General features: G+C 43.3%; 1 protein-coding gene across 3 annotated transcripts in view; it reads right to left on the bottom strand.

Moving 5' to 3' along the window:
- The window catches only part of LOC119646429 (segmentation protein cap'n'collar), a 332,005-nt gene that overhangs the window by 4,225 nt on the left and 299,932 nt on the right, over nt 1-27,848 (bottom strand). For all 3 annotated transcript variants that reach the window (XM_038046878.1, XM_038046877.1, XM_038046879.1), the window contains one exon: nt 5,456-6,552. In XM_038046878.1, coding sequence (XP_037902806.1) covers nt 5,456-6,552 — 1,097 coding nt within the window. The remainder of the gene's footprint in view (nt 1-5,455; nt 6,553-27,848) is intronic.

Raw genomic sequence — 27,848 nt, 5'->3', positions numbered from 1 at the left:
CTGACTCGAGCCAGAGCTGGGCAATCGCAGAGAAAGTGCATGAGGGTTTCCCTTCCTTCTCCGCAGCTTCGGCAATGCGAGTTGTGGGGTAAGCCGAGCCTAGCGGCATGGTCCCCTATGGGCCAGTGCCCCGTGCAGACCGCCGTAATCTTGAATGCATTTGCACGCGTCTGGCACAGGAGCTCTCGTGATCGGGCTATGTTATAAGCGGGCCAAATTCTCCTTGATTTGGCACAGCTTGTAAGCCTTCGCCATCTCAGGCCCGCGGCTGCTAGGCAGTGCGAGAAGACTCGGCCCCCGACAGCCGCCAGCGGAACACCGACTGTATTCCCCGAGGGGCTGCCAAGAGCAGAGCCTTGCCTGGCCAATTCGTCAGCCCGCTCATTCCCCTCTATGCCCGGGAACCCAGAGGAGAGTGATCTTGAGCGTGCCGCCCAGATGGTTGAGCGTGTCTCTGCACTGCCCCACCAACCGGGAAGATGTCGTCGTTGAGTACAAGGCCTTGATGGCCGCTTGGCTTTCGGTCAGAATGGCTATGTTACGCTTAGGGCTCGAATCACGCTCCAGCCATCGACAGACTTCCAATATCGCCAGTACTTCCGCCAGGAATACACTGGCGAAACCTGGGAGACCATACGACTTGGATACACCGTGTGTATTCGAGAAAACCCCCGCGCCGACTCCATAGGCCATCTTTGATCCGTCCGTAAAGAATACCGTGTCATAGTCTTGCAACACGCCGCCGGTTTTCCACTTTGCCCTGGTTGGAAGGTCCACAGCAAAGTTTCTCGTGAAGTTCAGCTTGCGTGTGACATAGTCCGTGGGGGATGCCCAGATTTCTCGAGGTATTTCATCTAGAATGTTGCTGTGGCCGTAGGACTTCGCTGCCCAGCATCCGGACTCACGTAGTCTGACGGCACTGCACGCTGCAACATATTTGATGTCTAGGGGGAGGAGATGCAGGAGTACATTGAGAGCATCTGCCGGGCAGGACTGCAGAGCCCCCGTAGCACCTGCACACGCGGTTCTCTGAATCCTATTAAGCATATTTGAGGTCTAGGGGGAGGAGATGCAGGAGTACATTGAGAGCATCTGCCGGGCAGGACTGCAGAGCCCCCGTAGCACCTGCACACGCGGTTCTCTGAATCCTATTAAGCTTCGTTCTATTGTATTTGTTCTTCAAAGCCTGCCACCATACAATAGATCCGTACGTGAGGATCGGACGCACTACAGCGGTGTACATCCAGAGAACCATCCTCGGCCGGAGACCCCATTTCTTCACAAAGGTTCTCTTACAGGCATAGAAGGCTATACAGGCCTTCTTAACCCTCAGTTCTATGTTCAACCTCCAATTTAGCTTAGGATCCAGGATTACACCCAGATACTTTACATTAGAGGAAAGAACCAATCTTTGTTCATTCAGCCGTGGTAGATGGAATTCAGGTATCCTTGTCTTGGTAGTGAATAGCATCAGTTGCGTTTTGGTTGGGTTTATGCTGAGTCCGCATCTTGCGGCACACCTTTCGCAACGCTCCTTCCATGATGTCGCTCGTAATGGACAGAAACATCCCTGATACTAATATCACCAAGTCGTCGGCATACGCCACTACCTTCACCCCGCTGCTGTCCAATGTTCGTAAAATTTTGTCCGTTACTATTAACCAGAGCACCGGTGAGATAGCACCACCCTGGGGCGTGCTCCTGTTCACCGCTCTGGTCAAGTGGTTGCCTCCCAGATCGGACTGGATTATCCTGGTACTCAGCATGGATATAATCCAATGCGTGAGATACCCCTCCAATCCAATACCGGTCAAGGCTTCCTTGATGGCGTTGGTGCTGACGTTGTTGAAAGCTCCTTCTATATCCAAGAAGGCAGCAAGGGTATACTGCTTGTACTGCAGCGACCGCTCAACCGTGCCAATTACCTCGTGGAGGGCGGTTTCTGTGGATTTTCCTTTGAGGTAGGCATGCTGGGACTTAGAGAAAGGTGTTCTCTCCATAATCGTCCTTAAGTGAATGTCCAGGACGCGTTCTAGGGTCTTCAGCACGAAAGAGGTCAGGCTGATTGGCCGAAAGTCCTTCGCGGACTCATGACCTCGCCTGCCGGCTTTCGGTATGAAAACCCCCTCCAAGCGAAGTTTTGACCCACAGTCCTCCTCGCCGGAGGGAAAGTGCGTTTGCACCAGCAGCTCCAAGGTTTCACTAGAAGATTCCGTCCAGGAGCCTTCCGACTTTTTAAGGAAGGATGGACTCTTATGTTCCTTGGACAGAATCTTATTGAGCCTCGCGGATTCACTAGTGCTTTCAATGCTCTGATAATAGTCTAGCCAAGACCGCCTCTTGGCGGTCCTGATGGCTGACTTGTACTTCTTTAGGCAGTCCTTATATGGCTGCCAGTATTTTTGCCTGTAGCAGATGTTGAAGATTTCTCTGGTCAGCTTCCTGAGACTAGAGAGATCTTCGTTCCACCACGGTGGCAAGGTCTTTTTGCTGTACTTAGCAGGGCACGAGACTTTGAAGACGGTATCAAACGCCTTCTCCAGAGCCCCGACCTTTGACTCCAGTTCGTCTGTCGGGCCAATCCTACCAATTTGCGCACCGGAGAGTTTGTTCTTAATTACCTGACCAAACTTTCTCCAGTCGATCCTCCGGGGGTCTCTAAAGGGCTTGGGAACCTCTGCGGCGAGATCTAGACTGAAGAGTATCTTCACTACACTGCATTTTCCGTGATTTGTGACAGTATTGGAGCTCGAGCGTTTCATATTCGGTACCACTCGCAGCGATTAATAACGCCTGCGAACCCCCTGCGAAGTGGCCTCTCTGGTCAAGGATGGTGATCCACCATCCATGTTGTACAAAGAGGAAGAGTATATGGACCATCGGGACGTTGCAGGTGACCACAGTCTCTATCATTAAGGAGGAAGCTGGATGGCATGGTTAAATGAGGTTGATATAAATCACTCCCAATCCTTGCGAGGCAGCCTGTTCTGATAAATAATTCGAGACTCAAATGTGTGGTGGTAATAACGTGGGAATGGTACCGAAATTATTGTAGTGCTACTTAGATGAGAGTTACTTTCGGCAACACCACGATATGGAAAGCATATAGGAATCAATGCCATTGAATTAAGGGCAAAAATCAATGGCGTTCATATTTATAAATATTACCCTCACCCTAGTGCAACAATAGTACAATATGCGAAGATGCTAGGCAGTTTGGTGTTAGACGCTATAGACTATATCCCTAAAATAATTGCCGGTGAAATCAATGCGTGGACTTTGAAGTCGAGTGACGAAGACCAGCGGTCGAATCTCGGATGGAACGATTCCGGAACTGGGCACCGTATTAGTCAACATCAAATCCATGCCCATTATCCAAAACAGAGGATTAGGTGGGTGAGTGAACACTATGCAAACTCGAGACTTAGAACTACAGGATCGATAACCGAAGGCGCACTGGAACTAAGAAAGCTAAGATGGTTGTCTGCTTCACAGGAGATTTTAAGGAGAAATTATTCCTGGAGCTAGGGAATGACAATGGAAAAGGTGAGCCAGTTGTCCCAGAGTGAAATTAAAGCATGAAATTAAAGGATGGAACCAAAGAATCTCGACATTGAGATCGTTTTGTCCACCAGCGATTATACTGCCAGAGGACAAGAGGACGCTGGAATATCAAGAGTTGGAGGAAAAATACCAGCATCTCCGAACTATATTTAGGAAGGCCATATGGATAAGCAAAGAAGCTTGCTACAGGTAGGTGTGTCTTGAGACTAATCTTTGTTTACTTAGCTCGTTCAGTCGAAGATTATCCCTTGGAGAGATCTTTTGCTACGAGACAGAGAATGGGTCGAAAAAGTACATTATGACAGCAAATGCTCTTCAAGGTTCGGTTCAGGGATCTTTGTTGTAGAGCGAGAGGAGAGAGGGCGTAGCGGTGGTTTCAGTTGAGAAGCTCCCGAGGCGTAGATCAATTTTCAATTCATGGTTATAAATGATCAAATTGGATCTGACAGATTACGGCGGAGGCAGTTTTTGTTACCAATCGCAGGAAAAACAATATTGTCAATATCATCTCTCTCTGATTAGATGTCTGAGGATAATGACCGATGTCAAGCTGAGCTTCAAGGGAAATTTAAACTAAGTGCGAGAGAAGGCAGCCAAGGCTATTTCAGATCTAGCAAGGATTGTGTCTAATATTAAGGGTGGTGAAAATCATTTTAATATTCATACCACCTGTCTGGATGAAAGCATTGGTCCATGCTGTGAACCAGAGGATGATGAGTTCGACATACCGGCCACTAGTTGGAGCGTAAATTACAGCATCGACTGAGGCAGTGTACGACATTATGGGAATCACTTTGGATATTCTAGTGAATAAGGGGCACTATTTCTGCCAGAAAAGAAGAACGACTCCGTCTGCAGCGTTCCGAAAAGTCGCCAGAAAGGAACTGGGTAGGCGATTTCAGCAATAGTGAGATAGTTTCTAAAGCACCGGTGGACCCACACATCGATCCCGATACTGAGAAATGGATCGAATGAAAACACAAGGAATTGGATTAATATCTGGCGCAGAGACACTGTAGTTATAGGAAATATTTGCATTGTTTCAGATTGGTCAAGCCTCCCGACAGTCGCGAATGCGCCGTTATCTCCGAGGTTCCGCAGCACATTATGTTCTATTAACCGAGGTTCACGGATGAAAAGAGGACCAATAGTTGGATCGAGCCCGGAAAGTGACTGATTTTACATATTGGTAGACCTGGGTAGACCAGAGCTGTCCCTACGAAATAATTCTTCACCGTGATCCTGCGCGATAATACTAATGGTAAACAACTGTTATAGTGTTTCCAGTACATCAGGATAATCACAAAACAACACCAAACACTTTGCACTCTGGATCATTTTGCTGATAGATGTAAAAGTTATCCCTGATATGCAATTCGTCAGAATTCTATGTGATTTTTTTTACAGAAATTTGATGCAGAACTGAAGAGGAACTAAAATCTCGGGCCTTTACTGATCTTCCACCGTAAGTAACACTGGGTCGTAAATAAAATTCATTGAGCTCGGTTTGATGTTCTGCCCACATAGCACTGAGCACCCGGCGGAAACAAATAAAAACCTACGTCAATTTAAGAGCATTATCTTCTCCCAAAATAAGAAAAAGAAAACAATGGGCTCGGGCTAAAAACTTTGGGGAAAAACTGGATCCGGGGTGGAAATTGTGCGAACCTCCTTATTACCCCTTTTTTTATCGAAATTTCTATTCCGAGTCCCTGGGGAAATTCCCGACCCGGGGGAATCCCTCCTTTCTTTCCACTTCTCATCAGGCTTGCGTACTCCACTTCTTTTGTGGGTCATTGTAAATGTAAACTGATAACAGGTATAATTACTGCGCATATAATCTTGATAATCTGTTTTAAGTTGTAAAAGTCTATTACCTAATAACGCTCACCTGAAATACATGCCGATGAAGTGTTGCAAATTTGCTTGCAATACGTTTTCTCTCGGCCAAGATAATGTCTCTCTCCTGAAATAGACGCTCCTTGCGTCGTCGCACCTCCTTCACTTCATCTTCCAACGACAGTATCTGATCCAACTTGCGTTTTCGGCAATTCTGTGCGGCGACCTTGTTCTTACCGCGTCGCCTGATATCACGAATCAATGATAATTGCGTCTCGTTCAAATCATATTTGGATAAACGCTCGTTGAATTCATCCATAGGCAAGTTGATGATATCATTAACGGAAATGGGGATGTTGAGGGCACGGGCACGCTTCTCATCGCGTGTCATGTGCTCATCCTCGGAACGTTTTTGTTTTTTGTCACGAATTTGTGGGCGTGGAACGGAACCACTTCCCTGAGGTAGAGTGTAAGTGTGATTGTGACTAATCAGATCATGGGCTGGACCGCTGCCACGCGGTGGACGTGAGAAGTCTAGCGAGCATGCGTACTTCATCTCGGCATTGGTCATTAGAGGAACATGATCCTTATTGACTATTGGTCCAACGGCACCCTCCAAGCTAGATGCTATCGAAGCCGCTCCCGATGGATGCATACCATAGGCATCGTACTCATATTTAACCGGGACCGGGGGCAAATGATCGCTGGGAGGTTGGGTTGTGCTCGACGGTTGTGGAAGTGATGGAATGTTGGGCTGCTCCTGGAAGTAGCGTTTTCCGAACATTTGGTGTTTTTTCTGCGCCACCGGTTGTTGCCGGGAGGAATCGCCACCCAAACGTCCATTGTAGCTGTAATCGTATGGACCTCCATATTTTCCTTGGTGATAGTCTTGTGCTGAATCACTGCCGGCATCACCCCATTCACCATCAGAAAGTGAGGGGACTCGTTCCGATCCCATCGAACTGACTGCACTGTCGCTGGATGCATCTAGACGATCGCCAGTACTTGCTCCGATCACCTCGTTACTCAGATTTCCCAAATTAGTTGGCATCGAGAGCATATGACTACCATGACTGGCTCCACTTGAGCCAAGGACCGAGGAATTGTTGCTTGTTGTGTTACCCTCAAGCATGCGCATCGTACAAAACCCTGAAATAGGATAAATGTTTTATTAAACAATAAGCTGAAGGGTTCATTAAAAAGTAACGCTAAGATTCCAGGGAATGAATGATTTTAGAATTAGTTCGCACCTTTCAAAAGAAAATCTTCGCCTCATCCTTGAACTACTCGGTTTGAACTATCTCATCTACTGTCTAGGAATCTCTAAGATAGAATTTAATCTGGATTTGTTACTAAACGCAATTTCAGGAATTAAAAAATTAGTTGAACATAGCGAAGTAAAAATCACGCTGACATACTATGTATTCCTTTGTAGTGTCAACAAGGCATATCACAGGCCATTATCAGCTTATAAGCATTCAAGTGAGCTTTCCAATAATCTTAATTTCTTTGTATTGATTCCATTATCGCCAAAGTGGACAAATTTCTCGGAAACATTCTAACTAAACTTATCGGTCGAATGGTAATAAACTCAATAAAAGATAGTCATTCTTGGAATATGATAGAGGCATGACTTTGATTGTTTGTGATTATAGTTTCTAAAAGTCGACAAAAAATGCGATACGTTCGTCATACGAGTGTACCAGGTGATCTGCTTGAGGTCTGAATACTGATTGAGTGTAAGACGAAGGTGCGAGTAAAGCTCTGTGAGGTCTATCAGTAAATATTATATGTTTGTGATAACGATAGCTTTATCGAAACCATTTAAAGACGCAAAACGTCAAGCTAGGATGAGTTAAGCTTTCAAATCTGATTTTGTTTTTATTGTATCGCACAGGTGGTACCCTCCTTGCAAATCACGGTGATAATCGCCTTACCAAGAAGCTTGTCAGTTATATGAAAATAGCCTCTTTTTGGAGAGCCGTCCTTTTTTACGGAGGGGTGACTGCCACGAGTTTTTAGTGGAACATGAGAGGGAGAGCGTTCTCCTTCACTCTCTCCGCTTTTGGGGTGGGGTTGGAAAATTAAACTTTACCATGATGATATCAAAATATGCCCTCTTTGAAGTTTCACAATTTTTTAAGGGGGAGTGGGTTGATCGCCAAAATTTTTCAGAGTGGTTGGAGAAAGAGGATATCCCGCTTCTCCTTCCTGCTGTACTTCCTCCGAGGATGGGGTTCAAAATTGAACCCTACCTCCGGGGATAGGGTAAAAATTAAACTTTGCCATAATATTTCAACGCAGTTAGGGAGAGAGACCACACTCTTTCTTTTGCATACCCTCCCCCTTCCGTCTCTGTCCGCCAATAGGAGTGAAAATTCAAAATTCACCCCGGTGACACACAAACAAGTTGGGAAACCGGAAGCTCGGCGCTTCAGGTATGAAAGGTTTTGTTTGTTTCTTCTGTGAATAGATTTGAGTGCAGAACTATCCCATTTGAACGTAGTCTGTTATGCATTAGCATGTCAGACTATTCACTTTATCTCAACTTAGAAAAATATCACTCACTATATGTCTGGGCGTTCACAGTTCCCACCTTCTCACCAAATTTCTTGTTAATCGATACAGCTATTTCTGAGAAAAGCGCGTGTGATAGACAGACAGACAGACATTAAATCGGTTTTAATAGAGTTTTGTTTTGCAAACAAAACCTTGGAAACCGTACTTCGAGGAGCCATATCTTTTTAACAGGGAGACCGCAACTGATTGAACTGATCTTTATGTGATAGTTTCCAGGAGTTGGTTGATAAACTACATGATTTTGTACACCTATTATCTCTCTGCTACCCCTAAAAACTGAATCACTTCCTATCAATACCTATCTTCGTTAATGCCTTTCCTTTTGAATGCCATTACAATAATAAGTTTACTTTCTGAATGTCCTTGAAGTACTGTAGATTGCTAATCTCAGATCCGATGACAGTAGACGATATTGATAAAAACTCGTCAATAGTTCACATCTTATTCTAACTGACGGCAAATTAAGGCTCGTGGCTCTTTTATGGTACCGGTCGTTGACTTTCTGCCAAGTAATTTCGAACCTGCTATCTACAGCAGTGGTTCCCGATACAAGGAATTCCTTCCGTTACAAATCTCAACGAGTGGCCATAGTTGAGATACAAGCCCTTGATTGGCCAGAATACGCTTATCCTCAGAAAAAGGTTACCCAGGGATGGGTTGCGAAGGTTTAGATAAAAACATCCTTTGTTACTGCTTAAAGTGAAGGGCACAAGAGCAAGAAGTGCAGCTAATCACCGAAACGTTGCTTATGTAAGGAAGTTAAGCGGTAAGAATAGGAATCACGTGATAGGGTCCTACAAATGCTCTGCGAATGGCTGAAAATAAAAATAAAAGCAGTTCTTCCAACCGATGTGCACAGAAACAAATCCTGAGATCTGCTAAGAGTTAAGATTTGATGACATGCCAAAGAACTGTGAATTTGATGGCACTTGTTTAAGAGAGACCTTGTGCTTAGCCTGGCAACCATGATTTAATTCGAAGTTAGTTAATGTCCTGAACTAACTAGGGAATACATTCAACAAATGATTATCGCAGCTACTGACTAAACTAGTCAAAAAAGACCTTAGAAACGTCTCCGTTTCTTCGCTCCACAGTTGACTTGAGGTTACTTTGGCAATCGGTTGGCTTGATGGCGACCTGTGCGAAGGTTAGGGGGTTCGCTTTTTCACCAGTAATTAAGCTTTCTGCTTGGAAATTAACATCGTCTCGATGTTTAGTTGCACGTGTACTATAGAAAACCCTTTCTATGGTGGTACTTAATTTTCGTTTTCGTTTGCTTGGCGTCCTTCTCATTTTTGGACTTACAGGTTTCCTACAAACTACCTTTCTAGCTGGAAATCATACAGAATAGTGTGATAAGAATGAGTAAGAATAATCCTAATTGAAATGCTAAGATAAGTTATGTACCATCGCAGTACCAACGAATATCAGTGCCATAGCTGTTGGGTAGGTATTACCTTCGATGGCCAATATCAAATCCAACTCTCAAAGGCTAACAATGAACTGCTCTTTCTTAAGTTTTTGCTAGTCATTAGCAATCGCTTGTACGTCGGAGGGTAGTATATTCTCGAACTACGTCAACGCAAGACTAGGAGAAATCCAGCAGATATATACATAATTGGAGTTAATCTTAGTTGGCACAAAGCTTTTTTATGATGTTTGACCGTCGCAGGTTCATAATGCTATTGCACCAGTTTAATATACATTATTGCAAGGGTCAAGTAGGGTTTATTTCGAAAGTGGCCGGGAAATGAAAATCATGAGCGGCCTCTCGAACATTGAGGTCAAATTAGCATAGTTTTTCTGTTTCATTTAACAGTTAATAAAGTTTCGGATATTTAGTAGTATCCTTCGCACACATGGATTTGAAGTCATGCCGCTCTCCTTAGCAATGTGACCTTTATCCTCATGACTTCTGCATCAAATAGACAGATCAACAATATTTTGCGTGCTTTCGCAAAGTATAATGTATTAATACTTTGCGAAAGCACGCAAAATATTGTCGCAAGGGTCGCATAGAGAAAATCCAGACCCGGAGTGAATTCCAACTCTTCACCTTATGAATGAATACTAACTCTCCACCTTCACCTTCATGATACGAAAGCACGCATTGATTAACTTTCAGCACATTACAAACGATCCCCATATAATCGACAAAAAGAATTAAAGAAAGTAGAATTTTCAAACGAAAGTTTGCAGCATTTCGACAATTTTGGTGTTGGGATCACCCCTGTTCACCAGTTGTTGAAAAAAAGGTGTTTTTCTGCTGCCACGCTAGAGGGCGCTGTGGTCATCTTAGAGCAAAAAGTAAACGGCATTTTAACGTACAGACTTAACTACAGTACGCAAACTAGGATTATTAAAAAATATTAAAAACTAAATTTTTGGTGCAGTGTTAAACTTTTTTTTTTGAATTTCGGCGTTTTTTTACGGCTTTTTCAATGAATAAAAAAAACTACTGAATGAATCGCAATTATCCTAGTTTGCGGACCGTAGAAAGTCCTGAAAATTTCAAAGAATTTCGTTGGATAGATCTTGGGCTATGGTGGCAGCCGATTTTCAACATGCGGTTTCGAGAAAAACGCAATTTAAAAAGTAGAATGCGATTTTTAGTCATAAAACCTTAACTGACCATTAATCTGCTATACCTAGTCCATAAACCCTAGGTTTCTTGAAGAAACACATGTACAGCCTTGGCTTCAATTCTTGTCCTTTTATGGAAGTCATTTGAACGTCATTCGGACCGATAAATACGAGCTTTATAACGGCGATCCACATAAATCTGGCATGTGACTTATCACGTGTTTAACACTATAATTTCCGAATGACTCGGAATATCAAAAAACCACTTTGCCCATATATTCTACCCTATATCTAGATACAATTGATACAATTCGATTCCACGGATCCGACACACGAGATGACTCCCTTAAGTGAAAAATCAGATTTTGAGGGAGTCTTTAAATTTAGTTTTGTGGTTACAGTTTAAATTAATTAAAAATAATAAAAGCAAAATATTTTAATGGAATAAAATGTGCTCTTAATAAAAGAAAATATAAATATAGGCTGATCGATCGGGATCTGTTCGCATAGGTATAGAAAACTCAGGATTTCCTCACGAAGCTCAAGATCTTTTTAAAATGCATGTGATTAACCGTAAAAGATTCTCTAAGTCCCGGTCTGGGGGTGCATAATAGGACACGCACCTACAGAAATACTGATGCTGGACGGTAATCTAAATGCATCCAAATAGGTGCAGGATGTTTTGAATCTCACCATTGAAGCTCTAAATCAAAAGGTCGATAATGTCATTTTTCAGGACGACTCAGTCCCTGCACATCGCATCCAATCTGTAAGTATTAACGATTATTTCAAATATTTTCTTCATTGATTAGCAATGACTGGCTATATTTCTTTCCATAGGCAGTGAATTCTAAAACTCCGCCATGCTATTAACATAGTATGCTGGTCCCAAGCCCAGGTAAAGGAGGAGGGTTTGAGGCAACGTACTCTGTACTATCCTCAGTAAAACAAAAATAAAATGCTGAGATCAGGGAAAGAGATAAATAGAGTATAGTTGGAGTTATTCTACTATGCTAAATCCTACCTGATCTCTCTTGGTGACAGGCCCCGCGACAGGTCGACCAAGAAAATGCATAGAATGTCGTTACAAACATGATGATCGGATTAAGTCACTGGCCTCGGAGAAATGCTAGGGCGTCCACCTCAGTCGACGCGGCAGGACGGGCCCCGATCTTGTCGAGAAATGGGCAAGGGTTCTTGACGCATGGACGGCGTCAGGACGTAAGCAAGTTAGTCCGCACACAACGAACAAAACAAATACGTGTCTGCACGCTAAATGTTGGTACCCTAACTGGAAAGACGGAGGAACTCGCAAGAGCCCTTCGGAAAAGGTGCATTGACATCTGCGCTCTGCAAGAAACCCGATGGTCTGGTGCCAAAAGCTGCGACATTGAACGCGAACGCGGTAAAAATGGCTACAAACTTCTCTATTTTGATAACCCACACACTCAATATGGTGTTGGCATTGCCATCTCAGAGGGTTTCCGTGATGCCATTAAAGAACTCGAACGATTTGATGATCGGCTGATGAAGCTCACCATTATATCAGCTGATCGCACTATTCACTTCCTCACCGCGTATGCACCACAGACAGGTCGACCTGATGCCGAGAAAGATGCCTTCTGGCAACTTCTCGATGAAAAGACTTGTCACGTGCCTGCTGACGATTACATAATCATTGCCGGCGACCTTAATGGTCATGTGGGTGAAAGGGCAGACGGTAACAGGTGCCATGGGGGAAAGGGGTTCGGAGCGCGCAATGAAGGTGGCGAGCGTATAATCGATTTTGCGGACACCCATGACCTTGTACTTATGAATACATGATTCATCAAACGATTGTCTCATCTTCCCACATTTTATAGTGGGAACAATAAAACGCAAATCGACTATATTCTCATAAGACGTCATCATTTTACCACTGTCACTGATTGCAAAGTCGTTCCCTATGAGACCATCGCACCTCAACATCGGCCGTTGATTGCCGTCCTGCGAATTAAGCCACCGATAAAACGGCGTGAGGAACGCACTGGCCCGCCGCGCATTAAATGGTGGCGATTTGGTGAGAAGAAAGAAGAAACGGTCTCACTCATACGATTGCCAACCATTACGAATGTGGAAGAATCATGGAACCAAATGAAAGACACGAACCACAAAGCGGCCTCTGCAACCCTCGGGGTCACCAAGCCGGGTAAGCGGTACATTAACCGAGATACTTGGCTTTGGAATGATGATGTTGAAATGAAGGTCCGTGAAAAGAAACGCCTCTACCACAAATTTCTCGACGATAACACGCCTGCTAATTGGCAAATTTATAAGAATGCCAACCGGGAAGCAAAGAAAGCTGTCGCTGTCACCTGAGCGAACCACTTCAAAAATCTTTACGATAAACTGGACACTCGGGATGGCCAGAGAGATCTGTATCGACTTGCTAAAAGCCGTGATGAGCGCACACAGGATATCGAACACTTCTGTGGTGTTAATGACAAGAACGGTACTTTGCTTACCAACCGTCGAGCCGCAACGGATAGGTGGCGAGAATACTTCGAGCAGATTTCAACTGAAGAATTTGCTCATCCTCCACTTCCACAATCATTGCCGACATTTGGAGCAGTTCCACCAGTCAGCGTAACTGAAGTCGAGGAGGCAATAAAACAAATGAAATCGGGGAAAGCAACAGGACCTGACGACATCGCATCTGAGCTCTGGAAAGCGAAGAACTGGGACCCAACACTGTGGCTCAGTGAATTCTTTAACCGGGTTATTCAGAAAGGAAGAACACCATCTGACTGGCAAGAAAGTACCACTGTTCCAATATGGAAAAAGAAAGGTAGCCCAGCAGAATGTTCAAATTACCGTCCGATCCGGTTACTTTCCCATACCATGAAGATTTTTGAACGCATTCTTGACAACCGTATTCGCGAAATCATTGAAATAACCGTAAATCAAGCCGGATTTGTCAAGAACTGCGGAACTACTGACGCAATACACGCTGCGCGGTTATTCATGGAGAAACACCGTGAGAAGCATCGCCCCCTTTACATTGCCTTTCTGGATCTAGAGAAAGCGTTTGACCGTGTACCACACGAATTCATCTGGTATGCTTTACGACAACACTTCGTGCCAGAAGAACTAGTGCGCTGGGTTCAATTGCTCTACCACGATCCGAAAAGTAAAGTTCGAAGTATGGCGGGTGTATCAAAACCGCTTCGTGTCTCTGTTGGTGTTCATCAAGGAAGTGCCCTCTCACCACTCCTCTTTGTCCTTGTTATGGACACCATCACGCGGGATATCCAACTTCCAGCGCCCTACACACTGCTTTATGCAGATGATGTTTTCCTAGCATCTGATAGCAAAAATGATCTCGAGCAACTTGTTCAAAAATGGAATGATCGCCTCATGCAACACGGTCTCAGATTGAATTTAAACAAAACTGAATTTTTGACGACCGATCCCCATGAAACAGGCACAATCACTGTCAGCGGCAGTGATCTGCCCAGAACTGAGCGATTTAAATACCTCGGGTCAACGCTATCAGCCAATGGAGAACTGCGTTATGAAATTGCTTCACGCATTAACGCAACCTGGATGAAGTGGCGTTCCACAACTGGTGTCCTTTGTGATCGACGTATCAACGAACGTCTCAAATCTAAAATTTACCGCAATGTGTCCGTCCAGTCGCTGTCTATGGTTCTGAGTGTTGGCCGACCATAAAAGACAATGAACGGCGTCTTGCGGTAATGGAGACGAAGATGCTACGTTGGACTAGTGGCGTCACACGTTTAGATCACATCCGAAATGAGGATATCCGCGATCGTTATGGGGTTGCACCGATCGTGGAAAAGTTGCGAGAGAGGCGTCTTCGATGGTATGGTCACGCAATTCGTGCAAACGAGAATTCACTTGCCAAGATTGGTCTGAACATCGAAGTCGATGGTAAACGACCAAAAGGCAGACCTAAGCAACGGTGGCTTGATACGCTGGATGGGGATTTGAAAGCCTCGAGATTGCACCCAGATCAGGCATTCGATAGAGCCAAATGGCGAAGCCGATCACGACGAGCCGACCCCGCTTGTGAACGGGACAAAGGCTGAAGAAAAAGAAGAAGAGGCAGTGAATTCTAAGGAAGAATTGGGGGTAGAATATTTACCCTAGCCCACGAACAGTCTAGACGAGCAATCGAGAATGCGTGGGGAATAGAAAAAGAGAAAAAGCTAACTCTTGCAGAATTGAAACAAGAAATTGAAATAATGTGGTATGAAGACTTTTCCTCTGATATCCTAGATTCCCTTTACGAATCGATGCCAAAGCTTTTAAAAACTGTGACTAAACTCGATTTTGATTTGCTTATACAATACTATTAGTAAGTTCATTTGATTGAGGTTTAGATTTCATATTTGTTGGGTAATTTCCGAAAATAAGTTCTGTCTCACTTTAACTGCGTACATTTTGGCTCTTTACTCGCGTACTTTACAACTCACATTAAAACCAATACCAGATTCGGAAATTACTAATCGAGACCTTTCATTTGATACCCAACATAACTATTTATATTCGATGAAAAAAATAACATCCCCCTTTGTAATAATGGGGAGCCCCCTTTAAAATAAACGTAAATTTATGTCACTCATCGTATGCGCGGAATTTCATAGTTCCCATATATCCACAAAAGTTCATTCGGATTGGTTTAGCCCTTTTGGAGGAAAGAGTTGTGACAGACAGTGAAACGATTTTAATAAGGTTTTGTTTTACACAAAAACCTTAAAAATGTAAATGTAAATGAAACAAGGATAATCTCATCATATACGATAGTACATGAGATGACCTGGCCCTTACCCAGGCGTGAATTCTATCGCAAATACGAGCACATTATATTCGATATGAAAGAGATTTTTTCATATTCCACCCTAAATTTAAGATGAATTAATTCTGAAGGAGTGATAAAGGTCAGACCCTATTCACACTTCAGCTGATATGACCAGATTTCTTTGAAGAACTCAAATCTTCTCGCGTGCATTCCAATTACTGGATCGAAACTGGGCCAAGGTTGTTTGCTCTGATCCCAATATTAGAATAAATTGGTTTATAGATCTGTCTGGCTAGGCCTCGAAGAACATCTGGTATTTTGACGTGATACTTCACATAAGCAATAGAAGTGATCAACAGGTTTGAACTCCCTCCCGGCTCCATAGTCTATTCCAATGAGTTCAGCCTGAACTCGGCATACGTATATCCGCTCTTATCAGCACCTCAGCCTACCGGTGACTATCACATGTTACACACTTATATATTGTATGTATGTTCACCTAAAAGTCGTGGTATCACCCAGTCTATTCATAAAAAAATATACACAAACGCCTTGATTGCACGTGTACGTGATTGTAATGTTTAAATAGAAAATGAGTCCACGGCGATCATGACACCATCACCAAACAACCACCACCCCAACCAGAGGAGCACCATATTTCAGCTTCGTGGGCCGCTATCGGGTCCTCAAAGAACAATAAGCTTACACTGGTGGAGGTTGAGAATTCCATATACATCTGCAAGTGCGTCCCATTCCTCCCATATCGACTTCAATTTTCTTGTGATCTAAGCATGTCAGCATGTCTTAATTTTTTTCGCCCATGTTTCCATTTTTCGCTCTCACTGATAAGAAAATGAAAATACACCCGTGCATATGTATAAGCGTCTGATAAAAAAAAGTTCATGTGGAAAGCCTACACGATTTTTGAATTTTATTTTCGCGTGTGTATATGACAAAAGTGTGTACGTACCAATTTAGAAATGTAAATACCGAGAAGATCGGAGAGCAATAAATTGTTGACGTAGAGCAGCAGGAGTAGCAGTTCATAGCTTATATGCGGCGATTTTCACTTGTATTATTCACACTATCCGCCTTTTTGATAACTACAGCATTTTATGTATTGTATCTGGTATAATATGATGACTAGAGATAAGTTTTGTTTTTGTTATTTTTCTACAGTTATAGATGTGTGTATGGATGTACACTTAGTAATCACAATCGAGATGATCTTCCCGAGATGATGCAGAGAGTTTCAGTTCTTTGGATGTGATTAAGACCACGTTTTACGTAAATATTTTTTTAGTTTCAAGATTTTTTAAGGGGACACCAATATGACCAATTTTTAGAAAACTCCCGACATGCATTCTTGGTTTTCAGTGAACGCTCCCTAGTTCTCCCAGCACTTCAAAAATATAAGCCCGGTCTTTGCGAAATTTTCGCCTACTGTTTACTTCCCTCTTAAAACACGGATTCATATTAAGCGAGATTTATGGTTTGACAAAAATCCAAAGTATTCCACCGAAGATAAGTAAAAAAAAACAAAAAATTAATCAACACACTCAAGTATTCCGGGATTTCCTCCCTCTATCGCGAATTCGAGTTATAAGGTTTCACCGTACCTAAGTGTCATGTTCTAGGAAGTCTATAAAGAAGACGTTCCAAAGTCATTACTTGAAAACTTTCGATGCGTCTACCATAATTTTGTGGTTGCCAATAATTTTCTACATATTCGGGTCCCCTTAAAAAACTAAGCCATGTGCGCGCGCATCTCTAATGTACCATATGTGGATTTCCGTTGCGGCCACCGTCACTGATTGGGCGCGTTTTAGTCATCGCGAGCGTACAATCATAATCGACGATATTGATAGTGCAATTGACCGCATTCGGACCGCCAAATATCGAAACTTGAAGCCGCTTTTCCCAGGTCACTTTTCCGATTCCCTCACAAAAAAAAATCTTTTTCCTCCCAACACTCAAACTAAATTTAAACAGAACAGGGGTATCAGCAATCTAGATAACGCACTCAAATCAAAATTCCGAAATTGACACGCTATAGAACAGAATCCGGACGCTTTTCCAAGCAACTAGAAATACTATTATAAATTTAATGAAAATTTTTGGATGTTGGTTAAACTACGACAACGACTGACTACTCGGTGCACGTATCACAGCATGACTAAGCATTTAAAAATAGTAAACATCGTCCAAGTCTGCCGCTGAAGCTTCAGAAACAAAACTTTTGTATAGCCTCAGCAGAGTCACCTAGTAAACGAGCCAGCAAAAGTCTGGGACGAAAAGTGGCGCAGATCGCGAAATGGACGCACGATCGCACGAACAAAATCAATATCAGTGCCAGCTACTGCTGGCAATTTAGAAGAGCCTCCATCGCCATTTCAACGACAAATCGACGCAATGTTACTTGTAGCGATCGCGTCCCATGGCAACGTGCGTTGAGATTATAGCGACACGATCCGCACTCAAAATATCGCGAATTTTGCAACTTATGGAGTTCAGCAATTCGAGATGTTGGACGAGAAAAAACGGCTGAATGTGAGCTGCAATGACCCGTGGCAAATTATCGTAGAATATATTTGACTTTATCGCGAGAGTAAGTAGAAATATTTTCGATGTACACTGTATACTTAGTGTTCTAGTAATAACATCTTTTATAGAGGCAACAATTCGTCTACGTATTGCATAATCGGAAACAGTGTAGACTATTGACCAGAAGATCCGTATATTTTGAGAACAAGAGAGGGAAAGAGGGCAGTTACCTTCCTATTCACCGAAAGTAAGACCACGTGCTCGAATTTGTGAGGCCCCCAGTTTTGAGAGGTGCATACCTTGCATACTCCGGAAGATCCTACTGGAAGTCGTTTTGCAGAGATAAAGCTCAATTAGACCCGAGAGCCTTTACTGGAGAGCAAGGTTACACCTTTACACATAAGAGGATTGCAGCCCTCACCAGACAAAAACTAGGAGGACAGATCAGAAGAAATGCAACCGTACAGGTTCTCTAGTTCCACCAGTTCTTCAGTACTCTTAATATTACCTACTTAGCCTCCTGTTTACTCATTTATTGAGCACAAGGCATCCACAAAGCCTCTTATTTCTGATTGTCATTTATTAGGACACTTAATTGTGGGTAAGTAATAAACCCGTAACAACGAAACAATCAGAAAGGCAAACACAAACATCCATAATCGCAATCAGGATTCCAACGCAGATCACGAAGTCATACCTTGATACCTACTGCATTTTAAGACCTCTTGAAACAACAAGGCGAAACACATCATTTCTTTGTCATTCCCAAGCTGAGTTCGCCACTAGAGACTGTATGACTCTCCAACTGGAGATATGGCCTTGATGAAGAAGGGAAGTTTAGGGCGAGAGAGCGCTTACATGAACTTATTGAAAATACCAAATTAGGAGCAATTCTTCCATCACATTCTGTTGCGGGCGTTAACTAAGTTCTACACCTAAGTAAATTCACGCCAATCTTCTTACTACATTTCGGTCATAATTGTCCAAACCACTAACATGAATGTATTGATGTCGACGCGATACGTATGACATTGGTTTCTCAGACCCCAGTTGAAATGTTTAATTAACTTAATTTTCATTTATAGAAGTCTATTGAAACATTCCAACACAAAATTTGGTTGGACAAAGGATGGAGTTGGCCAATATAGACTCGGATCACTATCTTGTTGGCCTGGTGCTCCGAGCTCGAATAACAACACCACCCAGTATCCCCTCTGACAATCAGGTAAGAGTAACACTGAAGCCATCCACAACACATCCCTCCGCAACACCTATAAGAGAGAAATAGATGCCGCAATAACCGCAGTCAACAGAAATCCTGGAGATGAAGAATCAGCAAATAATCTTCACAATCACTTGAAGAACGTTATCATAAATACGGCCACAAAAATACTTGGCCACAGCCGCAAAAAGAGTCGGAACGGCTGGTTTGACAATGAATGCAAGTTAGCAACGGAGGAGGCACTCGCGGAGACTTATCACGGCGAACGGAAAAGTGACTTCAAAGACGGAAAAAGGAAGCCTGGGAGAACCAACAGGTCTGTCAACTCGAAAAGTACAGGGAGCAACCGCACCAGGCGCGCAAGTTTTACCAACAAATCAGCAGGATGAAACCTTACACAACTCGATGTTCATCCTGCCGAGACGAAAAGGGAAATCTGATTTCCGACAGAATAGGCATGTTGGAGCGGTGGGTTGAATACTTCGATGAACTACTGAACATTGGCCCATACCAAAGAGTCTTCACTCCAAGCAAGTCAGCAATAGGTCAGATTTTTTCTTTGCGGCAAGCGATGGAAAAACCCGTTTGAGTATGGCCATTAGTTTCACCATCTTTTCATAGACTTTAAAGCCGCCTATGACAGCAGAGCCAGGGCAAAACTGTACATGACCATGAGAGAATTCGGTACCCCGACGAAATTGATAAGACTGACTGGGCTGACCATGACCAATGTGCGAGGCCAGATAAAAGCAGCAGGATGACTCTCAAGACCATTCGACATCAACAACGGTCTACGACAAGAGGATGCCCTATCATGCGCCCTCTTTAACCTGGCCTTGGAGAAAGTGATCCGTGATGCTGAGGTAAATGCAAGAGGTACAATCCTCTTCGAGTCCACCCAACTACTGGCCTATGCTGACGATATCGACATCATGGGAAGAGCGACCCGAGACGTACAAACTGCCTTCATTCAGATCGAGTAGGCGGCGCGAGATCTTGGGCTGCACATCAATGAAGGCAAGACAAAGTATATGGTGGCAACGTCAGCACCAAAAACCAACCAACCAACAACATCAAACCGCACTGGTCAAACAGGAAGTATAAGGATAGGAGAATACAACTTTGAGACCGTTGACAATTTATCCTATCTAGGGTCGAAAGTCACAACCGATAACAGCTACGATGATGAAATCCGCGCACGGTTGTTGGCAGCCAACAGAGCCTATTGCAACTTACAAAAATTGTTCCGCTCGAAATGTCTCACCATAGGGTTAAAGCACTTACTGTACAAGACAATGATCTTGCCAGTCCTCGTGTATTCCTCGGAGACCTGGGTTCTTAGCAAGAAAAATTGCGAACCCTTGACCGCGTTCGAGAGAAGAATTTTCCGAAGAATTTTTGGTTTGGATGGACGATTCCGTAGCCTACATAACGACGAAATCTATGAGCGATACTATGACCGTTAGGTTGTGGATAAAATCCGGCTCAATAGATTACGGTGGGCGGGTCACTCAATCCATATGGATGAGGATGATCCAGGCCGGAAAGTCTATAAGGACAATATCTATGGTAGAAAAACAAGACGGGCAGACCTTGACTAAGATGGAGCGTAGGTCAGGACGCCAGACAGCTTTTGGGGATATCGAATTGCTGGACCTCGGCGCAAAACCGCGATGTCTGGAGTTCCTTATTAAGGCAGGCCTAGACCGGATACCGGTTGTGGCGCCGTTGGTGATGATGATGACATCGCGGTCAAGATAAATACGATACCCCCCACAAAGCATAATAGTCGATAAGCTTGCGAAAGCAAACGGAACTCAAAATACTCTGGATTTTAGGTGGTGTCGAGATTTCAGATTTATCAGTTGCAGGATTGACATGATTGACTTACAAAGCAAAGTGAAAAGAATGTCAACAGAAATTGACAAACCAATATATTTTAGCGTTAACACTAGTTAGCAGTCGCCCAAGGAATCAGATACCTCCAAGAGAATAACCCTCAAGAAGTCGAAAACCGGAAGCTTGGTGCTTCAGGCATGACGTAGCTAATAATATACATAATGAATTTAGCAAGCCAGACTACTCGCTTAAGTGTGATGTTGATATCCTGGCCACGAAAATGGAAATTGCTAAGGAAGAATGGGAATCGCTAACACCGCACCTCGTGAAGATCTGAGGTAGGAGAAGCATCCATCATAAATCTTCCTATTTGACCGTATCAATGGGATCCAAAGTCTTTACGGCTTCTCGCGGGAAATCGAGCTATATTCTATTGGTTATTTTTGGGATGGGAATCCCAAAGACCGCACCTCGGGAAGATCAAAATCTGTGGTAGGAGAAGCATCCGTCATGAATCCTCCTACTCGACCGTATCAATGGGATCCAAAGTCTTTACGGCTTCACGCGGGAAGTCGATCGATATTCTGTTGGTTGTTTTTCAAGTTCCGGTATGGTGCCACGCATCGGTTTGAAGAGACGAGAAGTTTTGATAAATGACAGATGAACATAGACGGAAGTATCCAGAATGTGGTTTCATCTCTCCTGGTTGAAATTGCAGGCCATCAGTGATCTCAAGAATAGTAACACCCAGCCGAACTACCCCTTGCGGTCCCTGTAGTTTCTGCAGATCTGTTACTTCTATCTTTTCAAAGATCCTGGGAATTTGAGATTTTTATCAACAGATGAATGAGGGATGATCGCTAGGATCCTGAAGAAGTGTCCCCGGCTTGAGTGCGATGAAGGAGTGGTCGCGTGCCCGCTTGCGGAAATAATCGATAAAATGGTCTTGCGTGCGATGAAAATGTCAAAAATTTTATCGACAAAGAGCAGGATAGATCCCTGTTCCACCCGCTTTTCATCGATTTCGAAAAAGGTATAGAAAGTGTCAATGGGAAATGCACATATCTTCAATGCTACACGCACTATAGACTTAAGCAAGAACTAGATAGTTTGTATTCCAAATTCTGCATTGTAGATTACCAGGTCTTCGACAGGAAGTATATTCCAGAAACTCCTGGTTAGCACGGAATGTAGCAATGGGAAAACATATAACATGCTCAAAGATCAGTTAGGCACTTTCGGTTTTTATCTTTTTCATTCCTCAAAAGGCATTAGGAATTTTAGGAAAGATGCAAGGAGAGAACTCCATTTCTATTTCAATGAGTTGATAATCAAAGACATTGATTGAATTGTCTATTAATGCAACATTTCTTTTCCCGACGACGGCACCGAGATAAAGATGTTCAGGATGCAGTAAGCAACGCCAATATTAAGCTGCAGATGTTACCCCCATAGACAATTTTCAATGAAAAATAGCCCCTATGCGAAGATAGGATACCAATATTGAGGTTGAGTACAAAGTGAAGTTGAAACCAGAGGAGATTCGTCCCATATTGAAACCAAGCGTGTGTCTTTACTATTCAAAATTGAGGAATAAAATTAACTTTTGGAAAAGCTCTAGTCATAATGATTTATATGGACACGAAATTTGGTCAAAATCATGGCATTTTGAATCAATGCGCATAAAGTAAATGACGTTGTTGAGCATTGAGTTTAAGGGGAATCCCCATACATGTAAAAGGGCGCTGTGAATTCGTTTCACTTTTTAAAGCAGGTCTTCGTTTTAAAATCAGTTGAAAATGAGGGATTGGGAGGCACTAATTTCAAGGACTCGATTCCGGAATTAAGTAGCCGAAAAATTTGAAAAAAATCAGTGTGGCCTGTATACGATAACGAGACTTCAAAGCATTTTGCTCTCCCGCAACTGCTCTCTCCCTTCTCCCTGAAGTCAATATTTCCTAGAATGATCCAATTTGATAGTAATATAGGCCAAATAAGAGTTGAATTTTCAAGGAAGGAACGAAGAGTTTATGGAGGGAGAGGAGGGAAGCGCCTCTCTTCAAGCCGATGAAAATTTGTGACGTAGCTAATTACTCAGCGCATTCGTAGCAATTTTTTCAAGATTTGAACATAAGCGGAGTAAGGCCGTACCTCTAAGAGTTATTTTGGGAAGGTTTAAAGCGGATCCGTAGATCATGTACCGCCAACTGTCAGAGAAGAACTTTTCTACGTCATGAAGGCTGCTTCGAAAAGCTGGAAAAGGTCCTCGGAAACTTCCATCGCAAAAATCGATACGAACCAATAGAAAATATTCTAACAGGCCTAACTAGGTTTCGCCATGGAGACTCATCTTCCTCAAATAATTGCTGAGAATGAACGCTATCGCAACACTTGTTTAAATTCTAATTGGACAGTATGCTTCAGGAGTACCGCCTTAGAGGATTCAGAGTACGTATTCTAAGATTTATGGGCGAAAGAATAAACCTGAAGGAGGGAAGTTGAAGCGCGATTGTAATTTCCGTGAAAGGAAAAAAGAATTGGCTACAATTTGGCTGCGTCACGATGTAATGCTTTCTGTTTGTTCTCTTGAGAAGGAGTAGAGAGTGATTCTAGTGGGTGCCAATTTTAAATTTTGAATACATATTTGAGGAAGAGTGTCTTTTCGAAGAAAAAAGAGAAAACAATATCGCTTCGCTTCGATACTAATTGGCTTACATAGACGCTAGTCGGTCTAAACTAGTTGAATATTGGGTGTTTTCTACTAAAGATACATTACACGGATATCAACCTATGACACCAAACTCTAGTTTAATTTCAGATGATCATTTTTTTAAGAGAAAAAGGAACTAACCATGTATTCGAGAATTAACTGCACTTGAAGAACTATTGCACAGTTTGGAGTCTTACCTAAGACTTGAAAATAACCATATACCACCCAAAAACGGTTAAGTATTATAGAATCTCTGAAATCCAAGCCCTTGGTCTTCCAATTATTTCACTCACTAGACTTCAACAAGAACGTATTCAAAAAAATAAGAGAAAAGTCACACTCGTCTCTTACTTTTTAGCTTCCAATTTCTATTGAAACCCTCAATTGGACGAAGTTCTATATGCAAGCCCATTGGCGGTGGCCAGACGTTCCGTCAGACACGTTCTACTTGAGTCATCGTATTTTTTATCGACTGCATGGTATTACGAAAGTGGGTTTTATTGGGCTATTATGATTCAATCAGGCAGAATTACTCACTGAATCGTCACTACCATCTCGGCTCGGTGATATGCAAATCGAGGGTTCTAAGGCACTTTTTGTATAGCAATGCCATATGCTGCTGCTGTTATGTACTTGATACCAGCCGCATGGATGATCTAAATGAAATCAAATGAAACAGACCTAGATCGAACAAATGTTGAAAGTGTGACGAGTCATACTACGTCATTCAGAAAAAAAACAAGCTCTGCAGGTGGAATGTTTCGCATTCAGTTCCTCTGCCCTAGTAGAATTCTTAATTTTAAACCCTACTGATTCCCTGGGAGCGGTATTGAGTGCGGCTCATTTCGGGGTACATTTCTTTTATCTGGACTAGTTGCTTAATCGGTTATCAGTTGCTAGATATCATCATATCAAATAACCAACAAACAAACAAAACAGAATTAGCTTGGAAACAGCCAAAGCAAATCAGCCGTAAAATGTTGCATATATATTTCTAGAAGTTTGAACATTCACACACAAAAAACTGCTACGTATTACGCTTGATAACAAGCCTATATTTATATTCTCAGTTGGATTCCACTAATTGACAATTTTATCCTATATTTTTTTATGGATTTCTTTTGCAATGTTTCCTTCGGTACCAAACAAACACTTTATATTAATTGTATTGAAGCAAATTACACGGTGTATTACGCCTTGTGACAAGATAATGCTGTATTTATTTAAAATATTGCGATAACGAGTAGGTTATTAATAGGCCAATGATGGAAATATAAAAGCATGCCGTTTACGATGAAAAGTGGGAGAGATTTAGAAAGGTCGATTATAAATAAAGACTACGGCGTTACACTTGATTTCGGTTACCAGCCTCAAGAACTAGTTCTTGTTAAACATCCACGTACACTAAGTGCGTCCATCAACATCAATCGTAATTAAGGGGAGAGAGTGGCTTATCTAGCTGAGTCATCTGTTGGAGGATTTTCCATGAAGTCGCCGGCCCCCAAGTGATTGGGAGCTGTTTCATCGTCCGAGCGATCCATATGCCCTCCATATTGCAATGTTAGAACCTTGTAACTCCTCTATGATCCGTAAAACTTGATGGTCGCCTTTATTTCGCATCCATTTTCAATCCCGAGGTCGAAGTTTATTCTAAGAGCATCATTAAAAGGAAATTCCGAAGGGTGTACTACTGCGTTCAAAAAGTAAGACCCGTTTTCAATTTAAATTGCGCGGGTAAACCGCACACGATTTTTTTTCCTAAATTGGCAGCATTATGACAGACGCGCATGACAAATTGCATGTCAAAGCATTCGTTACTTTTCGTTTTACGTTTTGTTTCCTACCACGCTAAAAGTGTATTCGGCGATTTTTGCAATGTCTATTGTCTATTGTATTGAGTAAAGAAGTTGCATTATATTTTGACCTGCAGGCACAGGAAGCTTTCGGGAAACATACTTATCAGAGAATTAAGCTACGTAAAAATTTCCGGCTCGTTCGCCTACCTCGCCGAACTTAAATGTTACACTCTTTTATCAAAATGTAAGGGTCTGAGGATCAAGCTATCGGATTTTAAACTGTCTGCCTTAGCATTACAACATCATGTCATCTGCATTTCTGAAACCTTGCTGGATGACAGGATTTTAGATTCCGAACTCCTCGAAGGTTACTCTGTCTTTCGTTGTGACAGACTGCGCTTGACAAGACAGCCGGCGATGGTGCTTTAATACCTTAAGTCCCCTCTCTGTGCCAAAATCATCTTTTCCTCTTCCTCCTCCACCTACGATTCTGTCACCATACGAGTCATTCCGCCAAAAGTATGCCCTCTATCACATCGTGTGTATATTTTCCCTGTCCTAGCCCGCCTTCTCTGTACAAGGATTTCTTGGATAAATTATCAGAGGTCCTAATCGTTTTGTTTCTCTGGCTTCCTTTCATCCTCTACGGCGACTTTAATCTTCCCATGCTCTCCTGGCCTCCCCTCTCTCCCTAATAACTCCACCCACCCTTCCATTCGTCTATCCACTTTCACGTACACCTGTGGCGTCCTCCAGTTTAACTTTTCTAGAAACCACTTAGATCGAACTCTTGACCTTGTCCTCTTTAACCTTCATGCCCCGTCTTACGTTGCCCCTGATGCCCATTATCCTGCTCTCGAGTTCGATGCCCAGATATCCCGACTCCACTCTCCTGTCGCTCGCAAGCCTACCAAGTCCAACTTTCGTTAGGCGAACTTCCAAGGTTTGAACTCTGCCCTGGCAGCAATCAACCGGGTTTCTCGCCTCTCTCCATTTACGTGTGACCAAGCATTCAACACCTCCTATCCCCTCGGGGCTCAGAGGTGGCGGATAAGAAGACGCGGCAGCCCTGTCGGCTGAACCAAAACCAAGTGGACGAGGAGAACCTCCACAGTGGTGACACTGGGAGACGCTGTATCGCATTGCCTTGCCGGCCGTGATGCAGTAGGCAAATGCTCCAAAGGCCTAATTAGGGCAATCAGACCCGAGTCTGCACGGGGACTCATCTGAAGTGGCAATAGTTACGAAACCTTACCAGGGGTATACTGGTACCATAGGAACCGGGATAGCCCTTGAATTCAAATACTTCAGGTGAACTCCTGTTGTATGTGCGTTTAGCTCAGTTGTTTGCGGTTGGCCTCCTAGTGGGAGCTTCATTGGGGTTGTGGGTTGTGTTCAAGCGAACGGAGACTTTCGAGTCTCAGCGTGGTGTTGCATTTCAACACGGGTGCCATACTCCCTAGTTCGGTAGAGATTTTGATAGGTCTTGCATCCACCAGTATGAATGCTGAGCCATGCACTCGGTATAGAGTGGTGCCGTCGTAACTTGCTGCGGCGGGGATCTGATTGTGGTCACAAAATCACAGACCGGTGATGTAACCTCCTATACCATTTTATCTAATCTTCCTAGTTACGCCTCCTCCTCTCCTAAGTGCTTACGCTCTTACCTCGTCTGGTTTACCACTGAAGTTCACAAAAAACTACGCCAAAAACACACTGCAAGGAAGAAGTTCTTGTCTTCTAGAACCTATGCTGACTTAATTGTTTTCTCATCTCTACGTTCCTCGGTCAAACCCTAACATGTAAGTTTAGAACGAATATTTGACCAGTGTCGACTCACTAAATCGTGGAGAGTCCCTCCCTTCCCCTATCACTAATCCCTCTCTCTTCCCCTATCACTAATTTTCAACAAAACCCTCAAAGAGAGTCATTTTCCCGACTTGCGGAAAGGGGTTTCCATCATCTCCATACACAAAAGTGGCGACCGTACGCTTACCGAGAATTACCGTCCCATTTTCCCCCTCTCCTTCTATTCCAAAATCCTGGAAATATATACCATTTACATTGAATTCGCTAAAGCTACTTCTATCCAAACTCACGTCCCTAAGCGTTCCAATACCACTTCTTTTATGGTTTGCCTCTTACCCTTCCAACCGATCCTGCCGCGTCTCTTTTGACGGCTGCACTTCCCGCTTCTCCGCCCCTCCTATGGCGTCCCACAGGGATCTTGGACTCTTTGTTATTTTATTTTTTTATCAACAACCGACGACAGGCCACGAATTGCGAAACCTTTCAGCGACGTGGCCAGGAGCCACTTACGTGTGGCGCTGGCGGATGGTAATTCCGCTAGCGGCAAACTAGCGTCGG

This window comes from Hermetia illucens, chromosome 1 (genome assembly GCF_905115235.1).
Source record: "Hermetia illucens chromosome 1, iHerIll2.2.curated.20191125, whole genome shotgun sequence".
NCBI classification, from domain to species: domain Eukaryota; kingdom Metazoa; phylum Arthropoda; class Insecta; order Diptera; family Stratiomyidae; genus Hermetia; species Hermetia illucens.
The sequence above is the reverse complement of the archived record's forward strand: the minus strand, read 5'-3'. Positions and strand labels throughout refer to the sequence as shown.